The sequence below is a fragment of the Protomyctophum parallelum genome (genome assembly GCF_964188405.1).
Source record: "Protomyctophum parallelum genome assembly, chromosome: 14".
NCBI classification, from domain to species: Eukaryota; Metazoa; Chordata; class Actinopteri; order Myctophiformes; family Myctophidae; genus Protomyctophum; species Protomyctophum parallelum.
This window is the reverse complement of record NC_139709.1, coordinates 8,453,228-8,479,333: the sequence shown is the minus strand read 5'-3', so window position 1 is coordinate 8,479,333 and position 26,106 is coordinate 8,453,228. Positions and strand designations below refer to the sequence as shown.

The following is a 26,106-nucleotide window of genomic DNA, read 5'->3' as shown; positions in this document are numbered from 1 at the left end:
CCCATATGACATGAAAGCCTGATTGTTCAAAATTGGTTATTTGTGGGGATAGAAAACACACATGGGAGCTCCAAAAACACAAAAGAAATTGAAAAAGTTGAATTTTATGTTATAGGTCCTTTAATGTTCTGGTACTGCCTTCAATTAGCTCATGAACCCCCCATTGGTCGTGCCTTTATACACACTTCCCTGACCTATGACACACTCCATGGGCGATGGGGCTATTCTCTGCCTTCATTATGGAACTCCCATTAAGTGACAGCCAGGCCAGCCTAATGAGCGGCCATGCCTTTCTTTCCCTTTTGGTTCAGGAACGGCTACAAGTTCCTGTACTGCTCGGCGCGCGCCATCGGCATGGCCCACATGACGCGCGGCTACCTGCAATGGGTCAACGACGAGGGCACCATCCTCCCCCGAGGCCCGCTCATGCTGTCCCCCAGCAGCCTCTTCTCTGCCTTCCACAGGTGAGGTGGTGTTTCATCTGTTGACCCATTCTGACCTGAGATCAGATTCTAAAAAAATGTCTGTTTGAAAATGACAGTTTTCTGAAAAAGCCACGTTTCTATGTCAGTCGTTCTTCGATTTTTTTTCTCCAAAAATAGCAGACCTACAGATCTGCTATTTTTCAATAGCTAAAGCATAACACAATGCTAACACCAAAAGGGGTTCCCGCCCCCATTTTGATCTGGGGACGATTCTACAAAATGTCTTCTAAATCAATGACAGTTTTCTGAAAAACCCTATGTTTCTATGTCGGTGGTTCTCAAACATTTTCATGTCAAGGACCCCAACACATATATGTAATTGGGCGCCGACCTCCATCTGAAAATATGTTGTTCCTGAAGCAAAGATTTGAGTTAGAAACGTTGGCTCTGAAAGAATATATATTTAAAGATTTGCACTACATTTTCACTACATAGCAGACCTACAGTACAAGCTCGTAGCTTGAGCTTGTAGATCTGCTATTTTTCAATAGCTGAAGCTTAACATAATGCTTAAAACACCAAAAGGGGTTCCCGCCGAGAATGGGTTAACGACACTGTCTGAAAATCATACCATTGCTAAGGCATACAGTACACACAGTTAAACCCTACATGTTAACTCAACTGAGTGTATTAGCCACGGACCGGAAATGAACCCGCAATCCATTTTGGGTCCACTTTCACACACTTTTTATTTTAACATTTGTGCCGTGTTCAGCATGTTAATGTTCTTGATCCTCCAAGTCGGTATTCTAACCTCAAGATGGCTCTGGATTTCAGCACCTCCCAGAACTCATTCACATTTTAAACATCTCCCTGTTCCACTGCTCGGATCCATCTTTTGCCAAGTCATTATCAAGTCAAACTGTGAGGGGGGGGGGGGGGCAGGGTTCCCCTGGTCATGGAATTCCTGGACATGTTTCTAAAGAAAAACGGTTTTCCCAGGCCTGAAACAAGTTTTGAAATTGTTAATAAATAAAAAATAAATGTTATTGTGTGGTAATGCCTGGAGGGGGATTAGCTCATGTGGCGTGGCGTGTTGATCTAATTTAATTGTCTGCTTGCTTCTCGCAGGGAGGTCATTGAGAAGAAACCCGAACTCTTTAAGATCGAATGCCTTACGGACATCAAGAACCTGTTCCAGCACAACAAGCAGCCGTTCCACGCTGCCTTCGGGAACAGAACCAATGTGAGTCAATAATACCTGTACGGAGGCATGGAGCCTTGGCCCCACGTGTCTGTCCACTGCGTACCTCTCTCTCTTCTGTTTGTTTTTATTTATTAGCTGGTATACCTCTAACAAAATATGCTTGTAGCAATCACTGTTGAAGGTGACTGGAATTGCTGGTGTGGTTATTGAAAGCCTGCCTGAAGCTCCATATGATCTGTTGCCGATACAAGTTGAAATAATTGAAACAAACACCGTCCTGTGTTCTGTTCCGTCACCTCAATCTGAACCTCCATTCCGAGAGAAGCGCAGCCAAAGATCGTCAAAAGGCAAATACGGCGAGCGTTGCCTAGTGACGGAAAATGCTGCTGTACGGTACATATTAGAGAGAACGTTCTGATCTGAATCAATAAAAAAAGAAAACTCATAATTCACATCATTCACGTCCCAAAATAAGTGTCTCTCAATGAACACTTTTAAATCTCGCTCTACGTACATAGAAATAGACATTTCTGAGAGTGATCTAAACATCTCAGTAAACCCTGCTCCCTGGGTGTACTAGTTCAACAAACATGACGCATCTGATTGACCAATAATCATAATATTGTACAGTATGAAACGATGCTTTAGGCAGAGGCTGGACCCTTTAGGCTGAGGTCATTGATGGACCGTGGCCCCGTGTGGCCTCATGCGTGGTAGGGAGCTCAAGCTGGGTACGCTGTCTCATCTTCAGCTGCAAAAACACCAACACCCTGTTGGAACACAGGAGGGAGCCTGTAACCCCCAACACACACACACACACACACACACACACACACACACACACACACACACACACACACACACACACACACACACACTCACTCACCATCTAAGACGTATAGTCTAGTCATTTCACCATTACTCACATCAGGCGGAGCACAAACAGGAAACCTGTGGTCAATGTTAGTCTGTACCACTGCATACGTAGGTCTGACTAATGTGATGTGATCCTTTAAAAAAAACAAATTAACCCTTCTGTCTGCCTGTCCAGGATGTCTTTGCCTATAAGGAGGTGGGAGTTCCCGAGTGCAGGATCTTCACGGTCAACCCCAAGGGAGAGCTGATCCAGGAGCAGACCAAAGGCAACAAGTCCTCGTAAGTGTCCACCGACTCCATCCATGCACACGTCATCTGTCCGCTTAGGATCAGTTGATTATTTAGTAGGGGTTGCCAGCGCATACCGAAAGTCGAACATGCGTTACAAATCACCCGTGGCCGGCCGGTTACAAATCACCCGCGGCGTCCGCGTGCGGTTAGGGTTCGGTTAGTGTCTGGGTACGGTGGCGGACTAATGACGGTCGGACTCTTTGGTATGTCGGAACTAACGCCTGCAACCGTTTTAGTGAAGGAATTAAGCCAACATAAATACTCGGTTCATCACAGTTCATGAACATTATCGTCATCTATCCACACCTCATCCAACCATTCCATCCAACTGAGACGTTGCCTTGGCTTAGCCTTGACTTGTGTTTCTTGGGAGAGAGACTGCTTCTACGTGTACTAGCCAGGGATCGTTGAACGTTCGTGTCAAGTACAGTATGATCGAGTCCTTTATCAGGGTTTCATTGGGTTATTAATAATAAATGAGCCTCAACCACTGAAGCCCTTAGGCCACTTGACTGCAGTCCCTCAAGGCTCTATACGTCGGCTCCTTTATCTTTTGCCGAAAGGAATGGCCCACGATCTACAGCTCACAGTGCATCTCGTTGTGAGGCTGTACATCTGCTATTTAAGTCCAGTGTTCTCCCCAAAATAGGGACCCAAGCAAGGGTTCACGTGTCAGATTTTTAGCAGCGTTTCTCCATCGGTTTTCCGAAAAATGAGTCCAGTGTGCCTTAAATATATTAGAAAGTCGGAAATACAAACTTCTATCCTAGACAGAAGATTTTTCACCACTTCACAGTTCACACACTATTCCATATGAGTAAGTTTGTGCAGTTTTCCACAAGCACTAATTGGTTCTGTTCAATGACAACATGCTGGAGAGGTGGGTATGGCGTTGACAAGGCCAGGCAATGTCTAGACAGGTAATGGAGGGTAAGCCACATTTAGCCACCTCATTATTTCAGACATATCATGCACCTCTGACAGAGCTGTTACACTGCAGTCTATGGACCATCAGTCCATCATTGTGGTCTTCTTGGCCAAGGACAGATTGTGCACATATTCTACGCCCACAAGTGGCGAGATATTGTGACCGCCACCTGAGCCGTGTTAGTCGGGGAGAAAAACGATCATTCCCTCATGTGTTGGCCAAACAGATGGTGGAAAAACAGTGACATTTGTCGATAATATATGAAACTTACTCATCATCATGATCTCGCTTGGCATCGCTTTATCATGAACAAAAGAGCGCTTGGCAGTCGGTGGTAATAATCGTCACAAAGTCGATGAAACCATAAATGATTCCAGCAGAACAGGACAGGACTCGAGGTATGGAGATAATTCGGAGAAGACAGCCAAATTAAAGACATTTATTATATATGCATATTTTATCACATCTCATATGCTTGTCTCAAATACTGTGTTGATCCATCTATCTTCAGCAGACCTTTAAATTAATATAAATTGTTATGCATTTACCAGCAGTTAAAAAAAAAATATATATATATATATATATATAGAGGGAGAGATACTGATTTACATAATTATACATGCGGTGTCTGTGCAGCCACCCACGTCATGACTGATAGTCTTTAAAGGGCTAATTCCTGCATAAACCCGGTTTATTGTCACGTGCACACAATGCAACAGTGCATGCAGTCAGTGTGTCATTCTTGCACTCTTAAAGATTTTCTAAACGGTGTGAATAAATGTACAAATGTGTGTATGTGTGTGTGTATGTGTGTGTGTGCAATTTAATGAGTGCATAGAATGAGTGCAGGTAGATTAAATGGCTTCAGTAAGGCTGGTAAAAAAAGTGCACAATGCCGTATCGTAGAAGACCGCAGGCTGTGTGTCTGTAGTGGATAATTGAGGTTCTGATTGCATCTCTCTCTCTCTCTCTCTCTCTCTCTCTCTCTGTGTCTCTCTGTCATAGCTACGGCAGGCTGAGTGAACTTGTGGAGCACGTTTTCCCGCTGCTAAGTAAAGAACAGAACGAGGCCTTCATCATGCCAGAGTATAGTTCATTCTGTTACTGGAGACAACCCTTACCTGACTTCAACCCTGACGAACTGCTCTGATACAATCCAGGCACACATCAACACACATGCACACACACACACACACACACACACACACACACACACAAACACGCACACAGAGAACCTACGTACACATACTTACGTACACAACGGAATGTGACACTTGCAGCCCTGCTGTTAGACTTCAGCTGGAGGAGTGACAGGGATGCGATGATCAGGGACACGAATAAGGAAGGAAAACTGTCGTCACTCGTTGGGAACACGAGTGTCCAGGAAAACCCACTGAAATACTGAAAAGAGAAGGAGGGGGGGGGGGGGGGGGAAGCCAAGCCACATCCCAGAGAGAGGGTGGAAAGACATGGGCTCTCCTCCTACAGTACAGCTGTCCCCAGACCCACATGGGCTCTCCTACAGTACAGCTGAACCCAGACCCACATGGGCTCTCCTACAGTACAGCTGTCCCAGACCCACATGGGCCACGCCAGCACTGTCAACTACTAGTACTTTAAAAAAGAAAAAACGCACCAAACCCCAGGCCGAGAAACATGAAGATGTCTCATCCCTTGGGGCCACTGACTCTATAAATTATTCATTTGGAAATGTGTTATTTTTCCGTGTGTTTAAGTTAGGCTTTAAGCCTGATTCGTGTTTGGGTGACAAAGAAAAAAGTATTTTTGTTTCTTTTTAGTTTTCAACTGAAAGGACACTTTTGTCAGTTGAAGATGAGGCGTTTTGTCACAGAAGCATAAATCAGGCTTTAAGACGAGTTCTCATGCTTCCGACATATCACCCTGAACAATGTCATGCTAAGCTAACTGCTGAGGGAGTGAAGGACACTGTATTTGATTATTGGAATGTCGGCAGGAAACTAACATCAGCTTCTAGCCAAATGCAGGTTTTTGTTTCGTTGTGTGTATTTTGTTCTGGCTGTAACTACTTTGCCAGCTGGTTTGGAAGGAAAGCTTATATATGAATATAATTTCATTTCATTTTCCACAAAACAAGAACGCCAGGGTTAACGTGGATAAAGCGGGCTACTGACTTTAGGGATTCAGCGACCATCGTTGCCTGTAGATTGAAAACAAAGCTAGTGTCTTACCTTTACTCTTAACTGGCCCAGAAATCCGGGCAGGCATTTTTGTCTCAGTGTTGGAGTCAAGTCGGTAAGCTACTGACGTGCACATCAATCTAGCCCTAAAATGGCCACTTGATCTGAATAGGTTTGGGGTATTTGAATATCCCAAAGCTGTTATGGGCAATACTTAGAAGTTTCAGACACAGTTAATGTTGTTTCCGAAAAGAAAAGTGGCTTCACAGTATTTTGTTCTATCCTTTACATTCATGTAGGATTATACCATTTGAAAAAGACACTTGATGGTTGTTTTTGTTGAGAATGCAGTAATTATTTATCATAATTGATGTTATTGTTTTAAGTTATTGATTTCCATTGTTTGACCAGCACTAGATGACTGGTGCAGTGTATTGATCATTGTTGTTTTGGCGTGGTCGGTTGCTGGTTGACGTGCACCGAACAGTCACTTAGGTTCCCAGAATAGCACATCTGGAGCCATTACTAAGAACCTCGTGTGGGTGTTTTATCACTTATTCCTTATGCCGTTTCATGGTGACTTGCAGGCCTTCTCGGTGCAATGGAAGTTTCATAGACAAAAAAATACATTCCTCGGAGTTGGCGAACCCAGGAAAACTGTAGCCTTGGCTTTGTCATTGTGTGGAAAAAGGAGTGCTCAGTGTTTAAACTGAAGGGGTTCCCTCTGTGAGGTCATGCTTAGAACCCCTGCAAGATGTGTGCGCGTGTGTGTGTGTATGTGCTGATCACTAACCGTGTTGCTCATGGGGGGGGGTGTGAAGGTCAGATACACTTCAAGTCCTACGTTTCTTTCCCCAGCTGCTTCGGCCCACGCCTAATCCAACGCACTTTCTCAGCTGCGCCCCAGTGATAATAATTCACTCACCTCCACCACCACACACACACACGACCACACACACACTAACACGTCTCTCTGGAGACGGTAGACCTCAGACTACATGCGATTATAGCACACTGAAATGTAGTTCCAGTACCTCCTGGGATGGTTGTCGACCTAACACATGTCATTCTGAAATATAAATTTGTGTAAAAAAAAAAAGAAGAAAAAAAAAAAAGATATAAGACGAGAGGACTTGGAGAAATGGAGAAAGACCATTGAGTCCATAGACCAGCCCATTGAGTCCATAGACCAGACCATTGAGTCCATACAAGACCTTGAGTCCATAGACCAGACCATTGAGTCCATACAAGACCTTGAGTCCATAGACCAGACCATTGAGTCCATAGACCAGACCATTATTAGCAAAGATAGAGGGGAAATGTAGGCATTTACCCTCACCTGTTTGCAACTGCCGTGCCATTGTTCACATTTGTATTTTATTTCTTCAGTTACATGGCTCGTGTGTGTGAATGGGCTCGGAAGTAATGCTTGATTTATTTTTGGTTGTGTGCCATGTCGCACACCGAAAAATGGCATTCTAATGAACTCGCAGTGTGTCGCGCTGTGAGCATGTAGATCTGCTGTTGGTTTGTTGTGAGCGACGCCCATGTGCAGCTAAATATTCATCAGGCATGAGGTTGAGTGTAAGACAAAAGGTATTGTATGTATGAATGTCTGAATGAATATATGTATGACTGTGTGATACAATACCAGTGGTGTATTGGCCGGGCTATGAGGAAGAGATGGAGGGCGTTACTTGGATGTCTAAATAAACAGGAAAGGCTTGTGCATGTGCAGGAAGCACTTTGAAGTATTTCATGCCTGTCTATCACTATCAGTGTGTCATTGGAGAGAGGTCTGAGGCAGATGGCGTTCTGTTAAGAAGTCCTATTAGATCTGAGCCATGCCTGTAGCACAGTACGCACCAGGACTCCATAAGGAGACATAGAGGAGACCATTATTTTGATCAGAAATGGGAAGCACAACAGTTTTAAGACAACAACTACTCACTCGAGTCGATAACAAATCATTATTTGGCATAATTTAATTATTATTGTTATTATTTTCTATATGGGCATTCATTCTGTAGCTAAGCTGTTGGTTTGTGTTAAGAAAAAAAGAACCCCCCCCCCCTTTTTCTTTTTTTGTTGCTTTGATATTGTTTTGTTTGTGCTCTTTGAAGTTGGTGAAGTAAAATCTCTCTTTCTTATAGCATAATTAATAACAGCGATTTCATTCTTTCTATGAAAGTAATACATCTTGTGTGGAAAGTTCACACTTCATCTAATACGATTCTGGGACATGTGGTATACTGTAATAGATATTGTTTGTTCTGATAACTGCTTTTCAAAAATACCATATGCTGAGCTTCACCTATATTCTGTCAATGCCTCTTTTTTTTTTTTACTCATTTCTTATGCGATGTATAATCTTTTGTGAGAATATACTTGTTTCGTTCCATTCAGAAGTAAGGCTTGCCGTTTGATTGCGTCTGACCACTACCTTGTGCATATGCTGTATTGATTTGTATGGAAATGTGGTTTAAAATATGTTTACAGAACAAAATCCATTATTATAAGGAAAAAATATATATATACTATAGGCCAATTAAGCTAACAAAGTGTAGCTTCTGGTCATGTTTGTGTTTAATAAAGTTTCTAACTGAATGCATTTCATTCTTCCAGACCTATTCGTAAAAGTGTTTCTCTCCCACTGTGATCCGAGTCATAAGATCCAAGTCATATACAAGTTCATGACCACAGGGCCCAGAAGCCCCAATCGCTTGTTTATAGAACTGTTTTGATACTCGGTCCGGTTCAAACATTGAGAATCTGTTGAGTTCATTCTTTAGAGCGGAGAAAGTATAATATCTCAGCTGATCATGAGTATTCATAAGACTTTTGCCCTTTTGAGGTTGACATGGAGATCACAGTATTGGGAAACACACACCCTGGTTGCTTGTTTTGCAATTACAGTACAGTTGGCGTGTTCACTAGTCTCCAAGGCCTGAGCTGGGGAGAGAAAGGGAACTTCTTTTTCGCCCACACCCAAACTGAGTGACCACTGATCACGACTCTGTACAGCTTCAGAATGATCACGACTCTGTACAGCTTCAGAATGATCATGGCTCTGTACAGCTTCAGAATGATCATGGCTCTGTACAGCTTCAGAATGATCATGGCTCTGTACAGCTTCAGAATGATCATGGCTCTGTACAGCTTCAGAATGATCATGGCTCTGTACAGCTTCAGAATGATCACGACTCTGTACAGCTTCAGAATGATCATGGCTCTGTACAGCTTCAGAATGATCACGACTCTGTACAGCTTCAGAATGATCACCACTCTGTACAGCTTCAGAATGATCACGACTCTGTACAGCTTCAGAATGATCACCACTCTGTACAGCTTCAGAATGATCACGACTCTGTACAGCTTCAGAATGATCACGACTCTGTACAGCTTCAGAATGATCACCACTCTGTACAGCTTCAGAATGATCACGACTCTGTACAGCTTCAGAATGATCATGGCTCTGTACAGCTTCACAATGATCATGGCTCTGTACAGCTTCAGGATGATCATGGCTCTGTACAGCTTCAGAATGATCATGGCTCTGTACAGCTTCAGAATGATCACGGCTCTGTACAGCTTCAGAATGATCATGGCTCTGTACAGCTTCAGAATGATCACGGCTCTGTACAGCTTCAGAATGATCATGGCTCTGTACAGCTTCAGAATGTGTCCTCGTCTGCCTTGGAGTATTTCAAGGATCCTTTGCTAATAAGCCTTATATGCCTTAATAAATTATGATAGCCCTCTATAACAAAATAATAAATAAATAAATAAATACATAAACACACCATAAAAATGTATTTTAGAAATATTTTACTCAAGGGTTACGCATCAGCCGTTGCAAGTTGATGTAATTTGTAGATCTGCTGTCCAGCAATAAACAATCGTACTTAACCTATAATATAACATAACAATATTTTAAATATGTTTTTATTAGCACATGCATGCATTCCATACATCCCATAGGGCTGGACCACAGAAAATATTTATGTTTAAATTTTTTGTTATAGAGGGCAATTATAACGTATTGAGGCATATAAGGCTTATTTGCCAGGGATCCTTTTATCATAACCCCGTTATAAATAATTTAAGTGTCATTCACTGTATAGTTCAAGAGAATATGAAGTAAGGTTACAGTGCAGATACTGTGATTTGTCACCCTTTATTGCCTAGCATTATTATGTTCTGTTAATAATACTTGACATTATGCTGATGTTTTTGTTATTATAGTATAAAAATTAATTTAACGTTATTTTTACACCACATATTCAATAATGGTGCAATAGGTACAGTACAAATGGAAGATTGATTATTAACAATTCAAATAGATACAGTGACAGAGTATAGAGCACCGAAGTCCTGACGTCACTGTCAGTAGAGGGCGCCAGTCCACAGGTTCGTGTACTTTTTATTTGCATTGTAATCTCCATAGGGGGATTTTAGATCGTCTCATATAAGAACTGTGTTGGAAAAATAAACCGATAATCTCTGCCTTTTCACTCATATGGATATGAAGCATCGACTGAAGGTGGAAATGTACAAATATACCCAAAGAGTAACACAATGAAGCGACCTAAAATCGTCCTATGGAGATTTCACTGCAATTGAAAAAATACATGAACCTGTGTATTGGCGCCCTCTACTGAAAGTGACATCAAACTTCGGTGCTCCATTGCTTTTTGATCTAGGCAAATATTGCTCCTTTTGGTCAAATTCCTGGAAATGGCCACGTGATCTTTAAACGGCAAATAAATGTTTCATCCAATGATCAGAGAAAACACCGTCCTCATCTGTGTGTCGTAAAACAGCTGCAATGACAGCACGACTGTCACACACACATGGACACTTGGACCTGTAGCACATCAGTCAATACCACGGCTTATTCCACGTCTCCAGTCTATGTGCGTGGGAACATCCCAGTCTTTTGTTCGTGGGTGGGTGGGTGGGTGGGGGGGGTGCAGCGCTATCTGTTGGCCTGCGGTGCATAGAGGAAGATGGCGCTAAACGTGGAGAGGATCTCTCTGGACTCGGCGATGGCGAGCTGGCCTGCGGTCCTGACCAGGCTGACGCGGTCTCCCTTCTTCAGGGACAGGATCAGGCTGAAGGACGTCGACCCTCCGCAGCCACAGCCTCCCCCGGCCGGACCCGCGGGCTGATTGGCCGCGGGTCCCCCCGCGCTGCGCAGCCTCTGGACGCTGCGGTTTGACACGGACAGCACGGCCTCCACGCGCTCACCGTGCTTAGCGGTCAGCAGACCCGAGATCAGGTAACGTCCGTCCATTGGTACTGTGAATATACCTGGAGTGAGAGGAAGAATGGCGTCGGTTTGAGCAAGACTGGGAAGGCTCTGGGAAGGATTGACCCTACATTCTACAACAGGTCGTTTCGAGGAAGCAATCTGATTGGTTGAAACGGCTTCTAGCCGTGGGTTAAACCAGCACCGTTCACCACCTAATCAAAACAAAGAATTCAGCTGCTCTGTTCTCCCAGAGCGCTAGCAAACTCGGTGGCTATGCTAGCTATTTTCTTGGGACATTTGTGGTCGTAGTGACTACATCTGTCATTAAAAAAATATATTTTTTCAGCGATTTTCTTAGTTTTAAGGGTAACTGTTGTAGAATTGCAATATTACACTTGAGGGTGTGGTTTAACGTGATTATTGCCACGACAGTGATGCGGTCAGGAACGAGACGAAGTCGAGTTCCGCAAGCATCACCCTCTCGTGTAATATTGCTTAATTCAATCATGGTGCAAGTTTTAGGTTAAGTGTGAGAGAAACACTCCAATGTATCAATAGGTTGTATCCAATGATTTGACCACATTCCATTCGCATTTCTTCTACGTACATGATGATCAAAGTAGTCAATGATTAATTACTAGATAACACTGTGGCAATCTTTAGCTCGATGGCACGAAAGTTACTGTGAGTGCAGTATGTGAACCAAAAGGAGGACATGGTTACTGTGGTAAAGTTACTGTGAGTGCAGTATGTGAACCAAAAGGAGGACATGGTTCTGTGGTGAAAGTTACTGTGAGTGCAGTATGTGAACCAAAAGGAGGACATGGTTCTGTTGGTTAAAGTTACTGTGAGTGCAGTATGTGAACCAAAAGGAGGACATGGTTACTGTGGTAAAGTTACTGTGAGTGCAGTATGTGAACCAAAAGGAGGACATGGTTCTGTGGTAAAGTTACTGTGAGTGCAGTATGTGAACCAAAAGGAGGACATGGTTCTGTTGGTTAAAGTTACTGTGAGTGCAGTATGTGAACCAAAAGGAGGACATGGTTCTGTGGTAAAGTTACTGTGAGTGCAGTATGTGAACCAAAAGGAGGACATGGTTCTGTGGTGAAGGCACTTTCTATAGTCCGGCTGCTTGTGTGTAACTTTTATGTTTGTCATCGGTTTGCCTTAACGCCATACTGTAGCTCTGCAGGAGTCCAGCCATCTGTAAGAGCGTTGGCGTGCCTGCGTGTCTGTAGCTAATCTCACAAACCGCTGCACCGATCCATCAGCATGACGTTTCTTGTGTACACTGCCAGTAGGCCACATATGTACGTCCACTACTGGCACACTCTATATGTTTACGTAGAATATTTAACTTTCATTTCATAATTGAAGTCACTGGGGCTCGCTGACAACGTCAGCCCACATTTAGAGTCATCATGTCATAGATATGTCATTGACAACAGACAGACGTCCTGGATGACTGCAGTCATAGGCTGGCCACGTGAAGTCCGACATTCACATTGAAGCCACGCCTTTCCCAGATGTTCTATGATCTATTGATCAATTGATCAATAGATTAGACAGGCAGACACACATATCTATCTATAGTATCTATTGATCGATCGATCCACAGATTGCTTAGCATTGTGACTTGGCCTGTGTGTTTGTGACGGGTACCTGTGTGTGCGTTGTAGTGTCCGCCATCGTTGACGAGGAGTCTGTTGAAGCGGATGGTTCCAAAGTCTCCAGAAAACAAGGGCTGCTGGGTCAGGCCCGCGGAGAAGGAGAATGGGTCTGCCAGGGCGCTGTTGTCCACTGATACTACAAACACACAGAGCAGAGAATATCATTATATAAGAATCATTATAACACTAATAATGGATCTGAATAAAGTGGAGTAAAAGTACAATCTTTGCCTCTGACTTAAGTACAGTACTTGACCCATTTTTGGCGGGAACCCCTTTTGGTGTTAGCATTATGTTATGCTTTAGCTATTGAAAAATAGCAGATCTACAAGCTCATGTAGGTCTGCTATTTTTTGGGAAAAAAAGCTTTTTCAGAAAACTGTCAAAATGGGTTAAGTAAATGCACCTAGTTTCTTTCCACCACTGGATCCAATGTAGTTCTTATTTTAACCCATTCTGACCGGGCACCCATTTTGGTGTCAGCATCATGTCGTGCTTTAGCTATTGAAAAATAGCAGATCTACAAGCTCATATCGCGCCACCGAGTGGCGCGATACGAGCTTGTAGGTCTGCTATTTTTGAAAAAAACCGAAGAACGACTGACATTTTTAGAATCTGATCTCAGGTCAGAATGGGTTCGTCAGACCAGCGTGTGTCCAGTGGAAACCTCGCATGAATCTGATCTCAGGTCAGAATGGGTTAAGTCACATGGTCTCGTTGATAGTCCATACGTTTCATTGTTTAAATATTCAGAGAGAATTAAGCTTCACCTGGAGACGCCACCGGGGCGCGCTGCAACCTCGGGTTCCAGGACACTTTAGCTGCGGCGGGAACTGTAGCATGAATGAATGGAGAGAGAAACAAAGTGTTACTTTTTAATTGTTAACCTCGCGAGTTGTCTCTACGTGGTGCCAACCTTAATAATGATAACACCTTTTATTTTTAAAGGGTGTTTTGTTTCATTCAGCTGTATTTACAACCCCCACATTCTCTGGCATGTAATGTAACACGTTCAACATATGTGTGGGGAAAAAAGAAAAGTACATTATTTTACAGCACTGTAGTATATAGACATATATGTGTATATATAGGCATTATAGGGTTTAACCTCAAACACATTGCAACGGAAACTCTTTCAGCTGGCCTACTTGGAACGATGCAAGTTGGAAATGCATGCTCCGCCGTCCTAGTTATTGCTTGCGCAAGCAGAGCGCGCAAGTACTAGTTTCGCCCGGGATTGTATGCACCGTCCCAGCATTTTCAATGCATATGCACCGTCCCGGCAAATTACATAATGACTACTTGTGCCTGATACGGCAGTGGTGCCAGTTTACATACATGTATACATATAGGAGCATTACCTTAATTAATCCTCCCGACACTAAAACATATCGTCATTACGTCACCACCATCGAAAACCATTGGTTTTATCAGGCACAACTAGTCATTACGTCATTTGCTGGGGCGGTGCATACGAATTGAAAATGCTGGGACGGTGCATACGGCGCAAAGTAACCACAGTACACCGCTAATCAACAAATTACATTATACATATACATAGATGCAGTTCCTTTAATCCACCCGGCACTGGTATAACTAGCTGGTATAACTAGCTCTCAATGATGACGTAATAAAGATGTGGATTAAAGGACCCAATGCCAGAGTGTAATTGGTTTTTGATGGTGAGGTAATGACGATGTTTTAGTGTTGGGTGGATTAAAGGTAATGCATAAAGTAGGTAGGTAGCAAATAGTTAAACCTAATAATTCAACATTTCAAACGTTCCTTCACAGAGAAACTGAGATTTGACAGTTTTTAGCGGTCGAAAGTACTTGCGCGCTCTGCTTGCGCACTAGTAGACCATTTATGGCCTACTAGTGTGCAACAAGCAAGTATGCACTCGACAGAGTGCAGTTCTAGTTATGTCTGTGTCACTTTTATGCCCATATATGGAGTTCTTTGTCAGGCATGCCCAAATATGGAGTCTACGCAGATGTCAGAACACAGTTGTCTCTGCCCGGAGCCCGGGCAGAGGCCCTTTTGTGGCGGTTCTGGACAACCGCGCGTCCGTACGACCGACTCGACACCGGGCACTGCACTCCCTGTGGGGGTGTGGAACGCGTGTGGTGAATCTGAATTGTCACATTTTCAGATCCGCAGAACGCAGTGAATCAGGCTGGAAGGAACCCAGGCTAGGATTTCTTAGGACTTTTGATATGTTGTTACTAACATATTTATGAAACAAACAAAAAAAGTTGAAAGAGTTTCTGTTGCAATTTGTTTGAGGTTGACCGCTTTTTTTCTCCAACGAATGCCTATACTACTGGTTCTAAATATGTGGGTCGGGGGAGCCCCAGCGGTCCTTTGAGGATTCCAGGCGGTCACCTGGCAAATGTGGTAGTAAATGGACAGTTCTGGGTCTGTAACTCAAGAGAGTGTTTACGAATTGATACATTTGTACGCACTCAGAGTTGAATTAACCCATTTTGACCTGAGATCAGATTCTAAAAATGTCTTCTACATCCTGACAGTTTTCTGAAAAAGCTATGTTTCTATGTCAGTGGTTCTTCGATTTTTCAAAAATAGCAGACCTACAAGCTCGTAGCGCGCCACTCGGTGGCGCGCTATGAGCTTGTAGATCTGCTATTTTCTTCAATAGCTAAAGCATAACATAATGCTACCACCAAAAGGGGTTCCCGCCCCAAAATGGGTTGTTAACAGTGAGGATTGGATGGTGCGTATCGGGTTCCCAGACATAGACGGCAGTGCCTTTCCAGGTCAAACCTGCAGATGTTGAACTCCTCCTGCACTATAGTTACTTGTTCTGTTAACCTCCCACTCCACCACATGATCTGCCTAACCAAACGCCTCCAAATCTGTCTAACCAAACGCACCCACTCTGCAAACCCTCTCCCAGTGCCACGTGTTTGTTTTTGCAGCATTCACCGTTTGAACAATGAACGAGAATGAAAGACCCCGTTGTTGCAATATTGATTTAACTCGAGAAAATAAAATTGGTACCTGGGATGATCTTGGACTTGAGAGTCGCGGGCCGCACGGGATGATGCCCTGTAAAACGACGGAAATGGATAACATGAAATGATGACAAACATAACACATTTTATTTGACATGCGTTGTTGCCACCTGGCAGAAGAAATTCGATAGACTTCAGCTGAGTATTGGCTGAACAATACTGTTGCCTAGTGACTGCTGCTTGCCTGAGGTAATATTGTTTTGTCTGCCCCTCTGGGCCCAGCCTACAGTCTAAACACTGGGTTCACATTCTCAGACAGGATATAAATTAAGCCAGGGGTGGTGGGGCTTGATCTCGTATAGATAATGAAGGCTTTCCGAAGAAGAGTGACTTTATGAAAAACAACACCGTTATTCTTTGGAGTCCCCCTAATTTGATCGTCAAGACTTAATCAGTCTCACGTGTGGACAACATAAGACTGCAAATGGACCCACAGCGTATTTCCTAGTGGAACTGGATTGGAATTTGGAATAACACTAACCACCCACAGATCATATCACAGAGCGTATAAAAAAGTCACATTGAAGTCATTACTAGAGTCCACAATCAGTTGAAACAAATGATTCCGTCCCTGTAGTATTAAAACTCCTAAACAGTTGTCAGTTGTCGTGATTCAGGACGCCGTAGCTGGCACTTTATTGCTTCTGCTGCAGCTTGACAAAACAAGCGAGAGAAAGCCATGGCACTGGGTTTTAGTTTCATTTAGAAGTGATTTTAAAGTCTCCCTGCTTGTATGCCAAATGTTTGAATGGCCTAGAGAAGCACGGGAACATCTGTCCCGTTATGTGATAGGAGATCTCGTTACAGTGGGTGTAATGAAAACTCCCAAAAGCATTTGTAAGACGAATGTGAGCACATTAGCATCACATATTATACTCCTGAATTATAGAAGACTCTGCACACAAAAAAATAGTACAGAGGCAGACGAGGGCAGAATAATCATTTTAAAAAATGGGTATTATTATCTCGCAGACTCTTTGCCACCTGCAGGGTCAGGGTACTTATCCCAGCTGGGTGTTGTGTTAACCTCACCCTCTGCCCCCTCACTCACTCAGACAACATAAATAGCGGTTTGAGTCATGCCATGTGTATGTGTGCGTGTGCGCGACTGCACGTGCATGCGTGTGTGTGTGTGTACGTGTGTACGCACGCACCTGGAGCTCCGGCGAACCCTTGCAGAGGCACGGACGACCTGGACGAGTCCTCGGAGCCCCTCCTCACGGTCACTCTGCGCATGTACCCGGGAGGCCCCGCCTCGCCCGTCTCCAACACGGGCCTTCTGGGGGGGACCGCGGCGGGCATGAGGGCTGGCTGGCGCGGGCTGGCGGGCACCAGAGTCAGGGTGGGCTGGCGCGGGCTGGTGGGGATCAGAGTCAGGGTGTGCTGTCGCGGGCTGGAAGGGTGCTGACCGGGCTGCTGGGGGGAGCCGGGCTGTGGGATGTGGACGGGGCTGGAGGGCTGCCGGGCCTGGGGCTGTTGGCGGGTTGGGCTGTAGGGCTGATGGTGAGGGATGAGGAGGGGAATGTGGATCTGCGTGACTCTGGGTCGGGTCTGGGTCGAGTCCGGCGGCGCTGAACCCGCTACAGGCCTCTCCGGTCTCAAGGTCATTCCTTTTTGAGAGGGAGGGAGGGAGAGAGAGAGAGAGAGAGAGAGAGGGAGAGAGAGAGAGAGAGAGAGAGAAAGAGAGGGGCCATTTAACGGTGTGGAATTAGTTTTTGCCTCGACAGATGCCACCATCCGACGTAACATAATAATAATTTTAACACGTCTAACAGCCTGCGATTTACAACGTGCTCATAACAATAAATCCCTTTTGTCTTTGTTGTATTCACAAACCGCACATTTTCCCTCACGCTTGTTAATTCCCCTTTAAAAAAATGGTGTCGTTATTATTCTTTCTTCAGGCTGTGACTTTTTGGACTACAAGGGTCCTCCTCTCCAAGCACTGGGATGCATGCCAGGATCACCCCCCTGAGGGCACAGACACTGGGATGCATGCCAGGATCACCCCCCTGAGGGCACAGACATTACCTGAGCCTGTAGATATGCTGTGAGGGACAGACAGAACCTGCATTGTGTCAGGCATCAGCCCTCCCAGCTAGGTGTCACACCCATTGCATCACCATCAGGTGATATAATGTCTAGTGATAGGAACAGTTGCCCCGGTCGGATTTCAGTGGTTCCTGTAACTTTTTCAGGGTCAGGAAAAATTAAGGGCCCACATGACGATCTTGAAATTGTCCTTGGCCCATGCACCCAATGGCCGCGTGTTTATTTTAACCCATTCTGACCTGGGATCAGATTCATACGAGGTTTCCACTGCGGACACACACTGGTCTGATTAACCCATTCTGACCTGAGATCAGATTCTAAAAATGTCAGTCGTTCTTCGATTTTTTTCAAAAATAGCAGACCTACAAGCTCGTAGCGCGCCACTCGGTGGCGCGCTATGAGCTTGTAGATCTGCTATTTTTAAATAGCTAAAGCATAACATGATGCTAACAGTCAGCCCGGTCAGAATGGGTTAATGACCGATCCATGATTGTGGTCAATCATATTTTTTTTCATCTGCTATTTTCAAAAGATTTTTTTTTTTAATACATTTGAAAAACTGTGAAATGGGACATTAGTACTTTCTACTTTTAATTACATTTTGATACCAATACTTTTGTACTTTACCTTTACTTGTAACAGAGTATTTCTATACGGCAGTATTGCATTCTAAAAAAAAAAAAGGACTTCTAAATCCTAAAGGTTTTCTGAAAAACCTGTTTCTATGTCAGTGGTACTCAACCTTTTTCATGTCAAGGACCCCCAGAATTATCTGTACTAGTCCTTACCCGTTGTGAGATATTTGCCCCCCCCTTGTGGCCGTGAAGGGTACTGTGTCTGGGTGCGTTTGTAATTGACTAATAAATAAATTAATAGTCATTAATGTGTCAAATCGAAAAAAGGGCTTCGTTACGCCCACGTCCACGCCCTCCAATGCCTGTGTGAAAAGTGGGAGTGATTGGTGCAGGCAGTAAGGAGTTACGGCAATGTTTCTGACAGACACACACACACACACACACACGGACAGACATTCGGTTAATTATAGTATGATTTGGCCGCGGACCCCCCCCCCCCCCCATCTGAACAGATGTTGTTCCAGGGATCAGAAGCAAAGATTTGAGTTAAAAACGTTCGCTCTGAAAGAATATATATTCAAAGATTTGCGCCACATTTTCCCCCGATAAAAAAAAAGAAGCTGATCTACATGCTCGTAGCTTGTAGATCTGCTATTTTTCAATAGCTAAAATATAACATAATGCTTAAAACACCAAAATTCCTGACGAAGACTCGAAGGGGTCGAAACGTTAATGTATCCTCTTTATGAAATAAAAGTTTTGAGCTCAAGGCCGCCCGGTGTGCGAACATGATCATATTAGAAATCATAATCTTTTAACACATTTTGGACTGAGGTCCAAAATGTTTCTTCAGTGGTTCTCAACCTTTTTCATGTCAAGTACCCCCAGAATTATCTCTATTGGGCCACGGACCCCCATCTCAAAATATGTAGTTCCAGGGACCCCCCAGAAGCCAATATTTTAGTTAAAAATGTTCGCTCTGAAATATATATTCAACGATGTGCACCACATTTTCACGACTTAAAAAAAAATAGCAGACCTACAAGCTCGTAGCGTGCCACTCGGTGGCACGCTATGAGCTTGTAGATCTGCTATTTTTCAATAGCTAAAGTTTCAGTGGTTCAGGGCGACTGTGGCTCAAGAGGTAGAGCAGGTCGTCCAATGATCCATGGGTCGGCGGTTCGAATCCCGACTCCTCCTGTCTACATGTCGAAGTGTCCTTGGGCAAGACACTGAACTCCAAATTGCTCCCGATGTGCTGGTTGGTACCTTGCATGACTTCCGCCGCCATCGGTGTATGAATGTGTGTGTGTGTGTGTGAATGGGTGAATGTAATGCACAATCTATGTAAAGCTCCTTGGATAAAGGCGCTATATAAATGCACCATTTACCATTTGTAACATTACACTTAAAACACCAAAAGGGGTTGAAAAGTTGCAGTTGTGAAAGTCCTATTCCATCCACACCATGGCCGTGTGTCGTTGTGGTTATACAATGACTTCCCCCGCCCGCCAACGACAGCACTATCGACCATTAATCCCTGTAGGACTGAGGCCCTATTCTACTAAATGTCTTCTAAATCCTGACAGTTTTCTGAAAAACCCTATGTTTCTATTATCAGTGCATGGTTCTCAAACTATTTCATGTCAAGGACCCCACAAAATGTTATGTGATTGGCCAGCCCGACCCCCCCAATCTCAAAATGTGTTGTTGCTTCTGGGACCCGCCCAATTGGACCCGCCCAATCTACAAGCTCATAGTCATAGTGCGGCACTATGAGCTTGTAGATCTGCTATTTTTCAACAGCTAAAGTTTAACATAAGTGGGTTGAAAGTGAAAGCGACACACAGATGCATTCCCGTCCTTAACGGATTAACCCATTCTGAACGGGCACCCATTTTGGTGTCAGCATCATGTCATGCTTTAGCTATTTAAAAATAGCAGATCTACAAGCTCATATCGCGCCACCGAGTGGCGCGATACGAGCTTGTAGGTCTGCTATTTTTTGAAAAATCGAAGAACGACTGACATTTTTTAGAATCTGATCTCAGGTCAGAATGGGTTCATCAGACCAGTGTGTGTCCAGTGGAAACCTCGTATGAATCTGATCTCAGGTCAGAATGGGTTCATCAGACCAGTGTGTGTCCGGCGGAAACCTCGTATGAATCTGATCTCAGGTCAGAATGGGTTAATCAGACCAGTGTGTGTCCGGCGGAAACCTTCGTATGAATCTGATCTCAGGTCAGAATGGATTAAGAGGCCTCGTCCTTCATGTTGTAACGGGGGAGGGGGCCACAGACCTCTCACAAGCCCCACGTCGTAATCAAAAACAAATTAAAGCCAGCAGTCATTTTTCTACACGGGGGAATCTGAGCCATCAACTTCATTTCCTCAGCCGATGAATGCCTGTTTCCCCCCCGAGCCCTCGGCCTGTATTCTCACCATGGGGGGGCAAGGCGACCACTCTGCACGGACATGTTTTTATGGGATGTATTCCCATGCTTTTTTGTTCCTGCTTAATGTAAGTCGCTCTGGATTAAGAGCGTCTGCTAAATGCCTAAATTGTAAATTGACACACTGATGGAAGAAGTACTCACTTTTTTGTACTTTTTACTTAAGTAAAGGTATCAACATTGCAATTTAGGAATACTCTGTTACAAGTAAAAGTCTGGACTTCAAAAATGTACTTGAGTTACGAAGTACAAAGTATTGGTATCAAAATGTGCCAACAAGTAGAAAGTGCTCATTATGCATAATTTCCCATTTCAGAACTTTTCAAATGTATGCAAATCCTTTTGAGAATAGCAACTCTACAAGCTCTGCAATGCATTGAGAGCTTGTATAGGTTGTCTATTTTCAAATGTATATAGGGCTGAAGTGGTTAATGAATGTAACACATTATTGTAGTGGAGTAAATATTTTAAAGTATAATATTTGCCTCTTGAGATGTAATGGGAGTAGAAGTATTGAAAGTAGTACTGAAAATTGGCAATACTCCATACTTAAGTACAGTACTTGAGTAAATGTACTTAGTTGCTTTTCACCACTGAGGGGAAGCAGACGCACAAAAGGATTTGTACGTAGCACGGTCCCACACAGGCAGACAGAGTGACTATTGCACTGTTACTTACTGTAAACACACACACACACACACACACACACACACACACACACACACACACACACACACACACACACACACACACACACACACACACACACACACACACACACACACACACACACACACACACACACACACACGCACGCGCATGCACACACGCATGAGCAGTGTCGTAACCAAGGGCATCACCAAAAGCAGATGTTATTGGTTCAAACCAGCATTGAGTCACTGGCTGCAGTGGGGGGTGGGTGGGTGGGGACCCATTAGTCACTGTCACGTCCCAGGATTTGGCGTGACACACCGTATGAGTATATGAGTGTAGCGCGCAGGGGAGACTATCTATCTATCTATCTAGTATGAGTGTAGCGCAGGGGAGACTATCTATCTATCTATCTATCTATCTATCTATCTATCTATCTATCTATCTAGTATGAGTGTAGCGCAGGGGAGACTATCTATCTATCTATATCTATCTATCTATCTAGTATGAGTGTAGCGCAGGGGAGACTATCTATCTATCTATCTATCTATCTATCTATCTAAGTATCTATCTATCTATCTATCTATCTATCTATCTATCTATCTATCTATCTATCTATCTATCTATCTATCTATCTATCTATCTATCTATCTATCTATCTATCTATCTATCTATCTAGTATGAGTGTAGCGCAGGGGAGAGCGATGTGTCTGAACGGCAGAGGAACGTACTGTGCACTGCAGGACGGGCTAAGATTAAAGGACAGATGGTGTCACGACAAGGTGTTGAGGAGGTGTTTACATTAATGCCCACAGGGCGGTGCTGCACATCATCTTATCTATATGTTTTTGTTTGTCTTAACGTATTGACAATAACACACGCACACACTCGCGTGCTCACTCACTCACTCACTCACTCTCACACACACACACACACACACACACACACACACACACACACACACACACACACTAATCATTTATGTATGTCCACATAAGAGATACAATACAAGGACACAAATATTCACAAGGTGCTGAATGCAATCAGCAGCAAATCCCCGGACAAATACCCACACACCCTTCAGGGGTACAAGTACGTAACCGCGTCTTTCGCCATATTTGGCGGCCACCGATAGTAGAAGAGATTACACAGAGTTTTGCAAGCCGTTTAGCTGCTTTTTTTGGGCATCCCAAGTTGTTGGGTGCCTCTTAACCCATTCTGACCGGGCACCCATTTTGGTGTTAGCATCATGTTATGCTTTAGCTATTTAAAAATAGCAGATCTACAAGCTCATATCGCGCCAAGCTCGCGATACGAGCTTGTAGGTCTGCTATTTTTGAAAAAAATCGAAGAACGACTGACATTTTTAGAATCTGATCTCAGGTCAGAATGGGTTCATCAGGACCAGTGTGTGTCCGGCGGAAACCTCGCATGAATCTGATCTCAGGTCAGAATGGGTTCATCAGGACCAGTGTGTGTCCGGCGGAAACCTCGCATGAATCTGATCTCAGGTCAGAATGGGTTAAACCAAACTATGTACGTGTCCTAGGCTGCCGAAGATAGATATGTCCTTTGTTATGAGGTCAACTATTCTGTCGTGGCGTGCTATATGTAAAGCCCTTTATAGGAATCACAGCCACAGAAAAAAGAAGGCAAGCCAAAAGTTGCATTTGACTTTTATTTGAGTGTCACAAATAGGTCTCGATCGGCCAAATGATGTATTATTGAAGACGATGGTGACTCTGGGTTTCCCCTGGAGCTGTGGAAGAAGTGCATTAACACGTTAATACATAGATAGTGGCATCATGCATCATCTCATTTCGGCCAATCCCAATTTGCGTCCTCACTTTTGTCTTCAATGTTTGTGTTTATGCCATGTTTGTGTTTGCACAAACACTCAAAACTGGCCATTCAATTCATTTTTTTTAAATATTTTTTTATCCCACGATTTCGTAACCCATTTTTCTCCCCTGTGTCAATTATCTAATGTGATCCTGGGCTCTACACACCCTCCGCCAACCTAGTCCCCATATATGGGGGACATGGGGAGAGCAACGGACTTGAACTCATGCTTCCTGGCCATTCAATTCAATGGCATTCAATGTTTATGTTCACACAAACCCTCAAAGCTGGACATAGGAGGGGGTTAGAGCCCCTCAAAAATACCGTATACTCAACGTTATACTAGGGGAACTTCCATTTACTATAACTACATGGACCGTGTCAGTACAAACGATATAGGGCTTGTTGACTTCCTGTCCTCACCTCTCCATCAGGCCAGCAGGGCCCATCTCATCACCGGATCACCCATGATGCCTCATCCACGCAGATCTGCCATATCCTCATCCTCTTCCAACTGTGCCTCATCCTCTTCCAACTGTGCCTTATCCTCATAAGGGTTTAGGCGGTGTTTCGGAATGGGGGGACGTACCCCCTTATACTCATCCTTCTCCAACTCTGCCTCATCCTCTTCCAACTCTGCCTCATCCTCTTCAAACTCTGCCTCATCCTCTTCCAACTCTGCCTCATCCTCTTCCAACTCTGCCTCATCCCCAAAATGATGAATGAATGAGAATTCTTTATAGGATGCCTTATCCTCATCCTTCTCATGACCCATCTCAGCAGGTTTAGGGGCGTCTTCCACCTTCACAGCAGCTACAGCAGCATAATGAGAAGTATCGCAGGGTAAGTGTACATTGTAGAATAATACAGGATATTTTTGCTGTATATTGGAATACGATTGGAATGGATTTTTACCTTGACTATGGATTAGACTGTGGATTTGATTTGACCTCCCAGCCAGCTCAATTTAAGTATAATCAAGCTGTACTGGAGATGCGGCGTACGGCATGGATTACTATAGGCAGTTCTAACATGAACATAAATTGCTGCGTTCAAGTTCAGGAGAGTAAGGAAGGGGCAATTCTCATGAATGCTGCCTTCGAGTAGGGCATGGAGAGAGGGCATTTGTGGGGCGGTTTCACCACAGTAAATACTGCATCCATGGTCTAGGGGGGCACTTTTTACCGATGGGTAAAGGGGCAGCTAGGGCAGAAGCCCCCGCGCACGTGCCTGGTGCTGTATGCATGGGTCAAGTCTGTATCCTCAACAATTACACCTTTATCCTTTAACACATGTTAATGCAGGTTGCCAAACAGATGTTTCACAAAATTACTTAAGGTATTAGGTTCTATATACAAAATATCATCAAATATTGGTACATCCGTAGCCTGGCTCCAGCCCTGAATCGCTAGCCACGGCCATTAAAAAAAATCATGTTCTGGCGATTCAGGTACATGGTGACCTGGTATATGGCGGTGTTGGTCTCGGTCGAAAATCTGGTTTGGTTAGCTAGGTTAGCCAGCCACATTAACAACAACGTCATCTGCTTTGCTACTATTTTGATTGGTTGGTGTGAACCAATCGGCGAAGACTGCCGCTTTGACAACGCCCATCCCAGAAACGGCTGCCGTGTTCAAACGGCTGTTGGTACCATAGGAGAGATAACAGGTAAATGTTATCAAAATAACTATTATTGTGTATACTTCTTAAAATGTAGTAATGCAGATGTTTAACAATAATTTAACTCAGGAGTTAAAGATCTATAAGGGAAAACTTGGTTACCAACTTTCCATCATTTAGCTGGGGACCACCTGGACCCCCTCAAGGACCACTGGTGGCCCTCCGGACCACTGGTTGAAAACCACTGCTTTAAGTTACATGGCTTGACGTCACATCACACAAAATGACATCTTATTAAACTGTAGTTACCTGGCTTATCCTCGGCTTTGGCATTCTGCAATGATGCCGCGTTACTGATGGCCAGCACAGCGAAAAGAAGGATCACAATCTTCATTTTTCTGTGAGAACATAAAAAAGCTGTCAGTCAGTATAGTTGTTTGACTCTGTCTGTATGCCTTTGGATCTGCTACAGAGACAACTTATAAGGACATTGAATGTAACTGATCGTTCTCATTAGACAGTGTTTATCAACCTTTTCTGGGTCAGGAGGACCCACTTTAAGATCCTCAAAAACACATATTAAGGCCACTTAACACAATAGCCTATATCGATTGTAATTTCACTCTTCGAGGTTTGAAATACAAAATAAAATACTATGACATTTTTTTTAACACATAACTTATCATTACAATCTCTGTGCTCTACCAATTATTTGACCCTGCAGCCTGCAGGTCAAGCATCGCTGTCATTGCAATTGCATACTAGCAAGAATCTTTGAGCTCACCTTCAGTAGTTTGGGGAAGTCCTCAGAGCTGAGAAGAACCACGTCAGTCAGCGATGTCTGTAATGTGTGAAGTCTATCCGCCCTAGCTACTGCAATATATACTGCACTAACTGCCCCGAGTGTTTAAGTGCAGGCTTGCAAATAGCCTTGAACAATTATAAATATTGGTATATTTGACACGTTTTAGGTATATTGGACGTGTCAGCTTTTGACATTTGGACATTCTGCACGATGACTTTCTACTTTTGGCACTTTAACCCATTTAGGCCTGACATCGACATTAA

General features: G+C 43.9%; 2 protein-coding genes across 4 annotated transcripts in view; one reads left to right on the top strand and one right to left on the bottom strand.

Annotated features, from left to right (window-relative positions):
- The window catches only part of lpin2 (lipin 2), a 45,571-nt gene extending 40,430 nt beyond the window's left edge, over positions 1-5,141 (top strand). For all 3 annotated transcript variants that reach the window (XM_083781173.1, XM_083781172.1, XM_083781174.1), the window contains exons 17-20: positions 312-464; positions 1,557-1,671; positions 2,684-2,787; positions 4,733-5,141. In XM_083781173.1, the coding sequence (XP_083637299.1) occupies positions 312-464; positions 1,557-1,671; positions 2,684-2,787; positions 4,733-4,877 (517 nt within the window). In that variant the 3' untranslated portion in view covers positions 4,878-5,141. The remainder of the gene's footprint in view (positions 1-311; positions 465-1,556; positions 1,672-2,683; positions 2,788-4,732) is intronic.
- A 4,428-nt stretch (positions 5,142-9,569) lies between these two features.
- The window catches only part of emilin2a (elastin microfibril interfacer 2a), a 33,431-nt gene continuing 16,894 nt past the window's right edge, over positions 9,570-26,106 (bottom strand). Inside the window, exons 5-9 of the mRNA XM_083781212.1 lie at positions 17,000-17,455; positions 15,832-15,879; positions 13,581-13,643; positions 12,803-12,946; positions 9,570-11,199 (exon numbers count right to left, since the gene is read on the bottom strand). Coding sequence (XP_083637338.1) covers positions 10,865-11,199; positions 12,803-12,946; positions 13,581-13,643; positions 15,832-15,879; positions 17,000-17,455 — 1,046 coding nt within the window. The 3' untranslated portion in view covers positions 9,570-10,864. The remainder of the gene's footprint in view (positions 11,200-12,802; positions 12,947-13,580; positions 13,644-15,831; positions 15,880-16,999; positions 17,456-26,106) is intronic.